General features: G+C 43.3%; 1 protein-coding gene across 1 annotated transcript; it reads right to left on the reverse strand.

Moving 5' to 3' along the window:
* Positions 1–1,549: 1,549 nt before the first annotated feature.
* On the reverse strand, positions 1,550–2,136 carry LOC127760542 (uncharacterized). The gene has a single exon (XM_052284823.1). It carries the CDS (start codon positions 2,107–2,109, stop codon positions 1,813–1,815), a length of 297 nt encoding a protein of 98 aa, XP_052140783.1. The 5' UTR covers positions 2,110–2,136; the 3' UTR covers positions 1,550–1,812.
* Positions 2,137–7,909: the final 5,773 nt, after the last annotated feature.

The following is a 7,909-nucleotide window of genomic DNA, read 5'->3' on the forward strand; positions in this document are numbered from 1 at the left end:
TATTTTCATCTATAGTATCCGTGAGTATGTATATTATATTCCTTCCACTGAACAGCAAGCCCATTCAACAGCCGGTCAATGTAGGTATGGATAGCACAATTCTTCGCCTTGACAAATCAGGAAAGCATGGTTAATTAGTTAGGCACGGACGTACTCCTTTTGGTTTTTAATATATGACACTTGTAAGATATGTTTAACTATTCGTCTTATTAAAAAATTTTATGTAATTATCATTTATTTTATTGTGACTTGATTTATCATGAAATAATTTTTAATCATGACTTAAAATACTTTTATATTTATAGAAAAGTTTGAACGAAACGAATATATAGTCAAATGTTTGTTATAAGGTCAACCGTGCCATGGTATTAAAAAAGGAGGTAGTACGAGACTACGGCCATGTCAACGTGCCGTAATGTTTGAGTGAGACCAGCTGGGCGACTCAGTACTCACTGGCGGTGGCACCCGTGAACAAGAAGCTAGGCTGGCAGCCTGGCAAAATGAGAAACAGTCACGGCAAAACGAGCAACAGATCGACGACGTACGACAGTACAACCCAGCTATCGAATTCTTTTCATGCTGTCTGATTGACTGATTCTGTCCCAGAACATGAATACCTTGACTAGAGTTTGATCGATTACACTGTACTCCCTACGCCCAAAAAATCAAACCTAATTTCCGTGTCCAACGTTTGACCGTCCGTCTTATTTGAAAAAATTATAAAAAAAATTAAAAAGACAAGTCACGCATAAAATATTAATCAATGTTTTATCATCTAACAACAATAAAATACGAATTATAAAAAAATTTCATATAAGACGGACAGTTAAAGTTGGACACGAAAATTTAGGGTTTGCTTTTTTTAAGACGGAGGGAGTACGTGCCATAGGCAGGTTTAGAATATTGGCCAGATGAATTATTGGCCGTGCTGAAATCCTCCGGCCGGCCGGAGCCCATAAGAATTCTACACATCGATCAAGTGGAGAAAAATTAATGGCAAATTGATTATTAGCATGTTGTGATTGGAGGCATCATCTAAACGCCTAACCGGCACAATGCAATCTCGCGGACATCAAAAAACCCACACTGGTCATAGATACTCCCTCCGTCCCATATAAAACCAATCTAGTACTGGATATGATATATTCTAGTAGTATCTCTATTTAGATTTATTGTACTAGAATATGTCATTTTCAGTCCTAAATTTATTTTTTTGGGGACGGAGAGAGCAAGCGGCTCCCGGGCTTTTCCGGGCTCCACTGCCACTTCCACTACAGACCACGTCGATGTTCGTAAAAATCGGTTAATCATTGAAAAATGCGTTCGGGCTCGATAGTATCGCTGAATCCACCACTAAAAACATAAGAGCACGTGATTATCAATGAGGTACTATAGTATGTTTACGACTCTGCCTTCCTTGGATTATATCAAGGGTGATTCCACATCATATGATTTCTTATTTCATACTTTAAGGCCTACATAAGTTGGAAGTATGGTAAACACAACATTAAAATACAGATGGAGTGGAGATGCTTGCTCGATGAACAGAACTCAACTCGACATATACCTTCTTTATATTACAATCTCACAAAAATTACAGTTACTCAAAAATCTTACCAATGATACTTTCCTATAGAACAAGTGTACAACACTACTACAGTAACAACAAAAAAAACAATCCAAGCTTGACAGTAAACAAACGTGCAATCATCTGACCCTAATAATGTGTGGCATTCCACACTAGCTAGATTAATCAAATTAAGAACAATCATGTAGGACTAAACACGCCGGCCAGCCGGCCGACTATCCGTCTTACTCGCCGCCGGCGCCGGCGAGCATCCCGCGGTGCACCCTATTGATGAACTCGGAGGCCCTCCGGTCGATGTCACGTTCGGCGTACCACTGCCGCCCGTAGTAGTTGTCGTCGTCGTAGTCGCTCGGCCGCACCTTTGTCTTCGTCGTCGTCCTCCCCCATGGATGCTGCTGGTGGCCGTAGTACCCCTGCTGCTCCCTCGCCGCCGCCTCATCCCGCCTTCCACCGTCGCCATCACCGTTGCTCTTGAACCCGAACAAGAACGCAAACACCGACCTCTTCTTCCCTCGCCCCATCACAGGCACAATCTAGCTGCACTAACCTTGTTTGGTTGGTTGCGAGGGGACACGGCGAGGCCATGGCGTATTTATAGCGGGCGTCAAGGTGTGGAGGAGTATTAATTCAAATATATTCAATTAGGGTTCTGGTACGGAAGGCGACATGGACGCGTGCGCGTGGTTAGGCAGCCGCTTTGTATGATTAACTGCAGGATCCATCCCCTCTAATTTGCTCTCTTTTTGACTGGCCATTGGCTGGCCGGAGCGTGTAATCCTGCGCCATTTTGTTTAATTAATTAACCTCCGGTGATTATTATTGCTTGGAGATGTGATCAAGTGTAGATGAAGACTAATGAAGCAATCAATCAAACGAAAGGAGAAGTATAGAATCGAGGTTTCTAGGTGTCGATTGAAATTAATTAGATGGTTCATTCATGGAAAACGGATCAATGTATGTAATCGCACGTGTTTAATTTAAAGCACACGCAACTGTATTTTGTATAGTGGTATATATATTGAGCATCAGGACCACACGGTGGCGGCAAAACAGGAAGCGTGCAAAGATCGAGTTGTGGAAGTATAGAGTATAAACTACTATCTCGATTTTATTATAATACTTTGATTTTTTTATAGTTAATTTTTTTTGTTTAACTAAATTTATAGAAAAATTTAGCAGTACCTATAATACTAAGTTAGTTTTAATAAAAGTTACACTGAATATATTTTTAATAATATATTTATTTTATATTAAAATTATTATTATATTTTTCTATAAACTTGATTAAAATATAAAGTTTGACTAGAAAAAAGTTAAAGCAGTTTATAATATAAAATGGAGGGAGTATTTATTACTCTCTAGGATGAGATATGACCCATTCTATGACAACGAATCTGGACAAAGAGTTATTTTGGGACAGAGAGAGTAGGCTGGAATAACAACTTATATAAGTCCAGTTTCTGAATCTGACAGTTGGCTAGTGCATTGAGGGGACTTGATAGGTAAGTACTTCCTCCGTTTCACAATGTAAGTTATTCTAGCATTTCTCATATTTATATTGATATTAATGGATCTAGGTAGATATATATATGTCTAGATTCATTAACTTCAATATGAATGTGGGAAATGCTAGAATGTCTTAAATTGTGAAACGGAGAGAGTAGTTGTGACTTGTGAGTCAATTTGAACGGCACAGACACTTGTAAATTCAAGAAGAACAAGAAGATGCATGGAAAACCAGCTAGCATATATAAGTATATTGTTCAAACTTGAAACTCCGGCGTTGAAATTAAGCTGGTGAAATAAAAAGAAACAGCTTCTCGATCCAGTCTGCAACTCTCTGCAGCATGCGGTGCAGGAGACAGAGTCAAGAAAGCAGCAGAAAAAGCATGAATCAATTGTATTTAAATCAATTTTAGTTGCCCGTAGATTCCTCCAGTTGTTGGGCAAAGACGAACAGACGAACTCCTGTTGGTTAATTAGCTAGCTGCATGCATTGCGGCAGAAATTTCCAAAAGCTGAATGCATTATATCCTACTATTGTGTGCTACTTAAGTAGTATCACGAATTAACTAATTACGCAGTCAATTAGCAGATTCGATTAGGGGGCCTAAGTTCTCCCAAGTCGCGGTTCGGTAAATGTGGAGTGCGCACGTTCAGAAGGAAAGCGACATGCAGCTCAGAAATCAGAATCAATCAGAAAAGCTAACCATCCTTACGAGGAGAAAGCAAATTAAGCCCATATATCTGTCTGTCTGCTCAGTTCAGTATATATAACAGAACCAATGCCCTGATTAATTTAATCCCCACTAGCTGTTCTTTTTACTAATTGTCATTGAGTACTACATATTTACAATTATATAGGTATCACTAGCGTATTAATTTACTGGTGAATTGATCCATTAATTAATTGTTCATTTCTCTGGATGTTAGGCACCGCACTGCAAATAGTACCAAAGTTACCCATCTATTTCTGAAGGAGAAAGTCCAAATAACGACCCCTTAGACTTTGAAAGAAAATCCATCTACCACCCTAAACTTTAAAAGCGAATATTCAATTCACCTCCTAAACCGTACAATATCGTCTATATAACCTCCAAAAGTGGTTTTGCATACTGGTTTTTTTATACACTTTGATAAGTTTTAGGACTTGGATATGTATTTTAAGAGTTTAGGGACCTATATGTATTTTAAGAGTTTAAGAACCGCCAATGCACTTTACTCTTTTATATAATTTGTATGTAAGTTAGATGAGTTTGATCACATGACATACACATAGATCATATATATTAATATTTTGACTTAAATTTTTCCTTTTACTCTTTATTAACTCTCACTTATAAACAAGTAGCAACATAATAATAGTATATATGAATAAGGATAAATTGATAGATTAACAATTGATCATATGCAAATATGTTATATTAGTTATTCAAAGTTATTCATTTATGTTTCCAAAATATATAAAACTACCATCGAAAACCATCTTAATTAGGGATAATATTGATGATATGACAAAGTTTATAGGGTTGGATCAGGATACTATAGAGACCTTCGTCCAAAAGTTCAGGACATATATTTGGACCTTTTCCTTTTTTGAAAACTAAAGTTACCCATCACAAGACAATATTTATAGAGTTCGCTAGAGGCTGTAATTCCGTTCTCTAATTCAGATGCTTTCATTTAATCGCGCGTTTTTCATGTATCGGCAAGGAAAATAGGATTTAAGCTAATAAGCTTTGCTCGACAGAGAAGATGTGGCTATGATCCATCTGATGATTTAGGCCATCTTTAATTAGCATCGATCTGTTCTATATTTGTGCATGCATGCTTGTCGCATTTAAACCAAAAACCACAAACTAATGCAGTTTGTTTATTCACTGCTCATCCTTATATATGTGCAGGGAGGGACATTATTTTTTTCACTAAAGTTTTAAAGCAGGGTACGTATATATAGTTGTGAGAAAATTATAGGTTTCATTCTAAAACTTACACATTTGCCTCTTGGGCGCCCTTGGGGCATTATTCATGTGTTCAATTTCTCCTCATCTATAGTTGTGTCGTTAGGAGATATATCTACGATCTTGATCATTAGTGATGAATAAACATTATAAAAATTCGTAAAAGGCGATAGGCTTTAAGTAAAGAAGGTTAATCAACAAGCGGTGGTGGTGGAATCTTAAGAGAAAGCTGGGGGACAAAGGAGCATAAATCAATTCCAAAAGGTAGAAGGAACTGCAGATATTTAACTTCTGTAAAAATTGATGCCCTGATGCTCCATGCTTTCCTCCATCGTTCTTATCTAGTTACATAGGTGATATACTAAATAATTAACCTCCTATGATTCCAAATGCGAGCTGTTTAGACTCGTACAGAGATTAAGAAAACACTATCGCAAAGTGCATTCGTTGGCTTCATAGAGACGCGGTGCCGTGTCGAGCACAAAAGGCCATCACCGTCCAGATCAAAGCCCAGCAAGCGCTAGTACGTCTGATGGGCCACAGTTCGCGCACGTAGGCTGACGGCCTGCTGCAAAATTTGCAACGGCCACCGGCACCCGAGAGGAGATTCAGGGTCTATATTTGCGCGAACTTTACGAAGGCCCATCACCGTGATGGGCCGGTACAGTAATGAAGATTGTGTGATCAACTAAACTAGGAAAAAGTATACTTGGACTTCCTCATCTATAGTCCGAGTATGATTCATGACCTCCAACCACAAAACCGGATATATTGTCTCCTCCAACTATTAAAACCGATGCAAACTATATCTCTAGATGGTTTGGAAGTGGTTTTGGCTGATGTGGTGCCCACGTGGCGGTGTTGACCCGGTCTTTGTCCCGCGTGTCGTCAACCTGTCGCTTATATGGCACAAGAGTAATAAAAAAAATGTGGGACCGACATGTCATTCACACAAAAAGGAAATTGTGGGACCCACGGACATGTGGGCCCCACATGTCATCCTCACCTCTCCTCCCTCTCTCTCTTCATCTTTTCCACTCCTCTCACCTTCAAACACTAGAGGCGGGGTGGGGGCGGCGGCGACGGCGACGACGCATGGAGAGGAGCGCGCCGGCCGTCCGTGTGTAGGGGGAGGAGCTCGCCGGCATCCGTGCATGGGGGAGGAGCTCGCCAGCCGTCCTGCGAACTCGCTGGCGGTCCACGCGCGGGGGAGAAGCTCGCATGCCGTCCGCGCACCCCGTGCGCGGGTGTGGAGCTCGCCAGCCATCCGCGCGCCAGGGAGGGAGCTCGCCAGCGTCCGCACGCGGGAGTGGAGCTCGCCAAGCGTCCGCGCGCCTGGGAAGGAGCTCACCGACAATCCGCGCGCCGAGGAGGAGCTCACTGGCCGTCTGCGCGCCGGGGAGGAGCTTGTCGGCGTCGGCGCGCCGGGTGGATCTCGCCGGCAGTCCGTGCGCCTGGGGAGGAGCTCGCCGGCGGTCCGCACGCCGGGGAGGAGCTCGCCGGCGTCCCGCGCGGGGGTGGAGCTCCCCGGCCGTCTGTGCGCCGGAGGAGGAGATAGCTGTGCTTTAATTTCGGCATACGTATATATCAATCGATCGATGCATATGCATGCTTGCATATGCTTTCACTGTTCCGGATATGGTCTCAGATAAGCTAAGTAGCTCGCCGGTCGTCCACGCGCCGCCGCCTTCTTCCTCCTCCCTCCCCCAACTGCAGCTTCAGTTAGGAGCTTGTGATTCGTGCTTCCGCCGGCCATCGTCACCTCTGCCCTTCATGCTTCGTGCATCGGTTGGCTGATGGAAGGTGAGAGGAAAGGAAAAAATGAGAGAGAGAGAGAGAGAGCGGGGAGAGGTGAGGATGAAATGTGGGGCCACATGTCGGTGGGTCCCACTATTTTTTTTTGTGTGAATGACATGGCAGTCCCACAAATTTTTTTACTCTAATGCCACATAAGCGACACGTTGAAGACACGTGGGATGAAGACCGGGTCAACACTGCCACGTGGGCGCAATGTCAGCCAAAACCGCTTCCAAAACCACCTAAGGATATAGTTTGCATCGGTTTTGATAGTTGGAGGAGTCGATATACCCGGTTTTGTGGTTAGAGGTCATGAATCATACTCGGGTCACAGTTGAGGGAGTCAAAGTATACTTTTTCCACTAAACTATAGCCCAAGTTTAATTTCCTTTCCTCGACCGCAAAAATAGATATGATGTCCATCAGCTGTCCATACTGGTCCATCTTACCTCCCTAACGGTTTTGATAGTCTTCTCCTTTCTTTCTCCCCTACCCCTCAGCAATGCCGACACTAATCTCGTCCCTGCAGCTCCACCACCGTGCATCGTCGTCATGGCCCTACAAGACCTCCTCTACCTCACCTTCAACGACATTTATAGGGTCACGTGTGACACTGAAGACAACTATTAGTAGCGACGTAGCGCGCTAGTCGGAGGAGCCGATGCAGTCAATCAGATCCACCGACAACCACAAAGGCGGCATTCTACTTCGGTTGTAGTCATTGTTCCATCAACATGTCGGCCCCCTAAGTCAAGTTGCCTCCCTTCAGTACGACGACGACAACCTCTGACCATAGCCAACAAGCAGGGGCTCCTTAAACAATGCCTCATCATCTTCGCCGCCACGGGCGAGACAGACAAGCCATGATCGGCTATCCCCAGTGCCCCACTGCGTCGTTATCACCACTATCAACATCAGGCGCAACCACCAATCCTCCTGCCTCCTCCCTCTCCACGAGCACGACGACGGAACAACATGTAGAGGACGGAGGGAGGCACCACCACTGCCACCTCCTCGACCTCCCCCACCACGGCAGTGAGCGATGAGGTTCGGCGGCGGCGGG

Source organism: Oryza glaberrima, chromosome 1 (assembly GCF_000147395.1).
Source record: "Oryza glaberrima chromosome 1, OglaRS2, whole genome shotgun sequence".
NCBI classification, from domain to species: Eukaryota; Viridiplantae; Streptophyta; class Magnoliopsida; order Poales; family Poaceae; genus Oryza; species Oryza glaberrima.

What these genes read in the sequence shown, in the direction of transcription:
- LOC127760542 (XM_052284823.1), bottom strand. Translation starts at nt 2,109, where the DNA reads ATGGGGCGAGGGAAGAAGAGGTCGGTGTTTGCGTTCTTGTTCGGGTTC.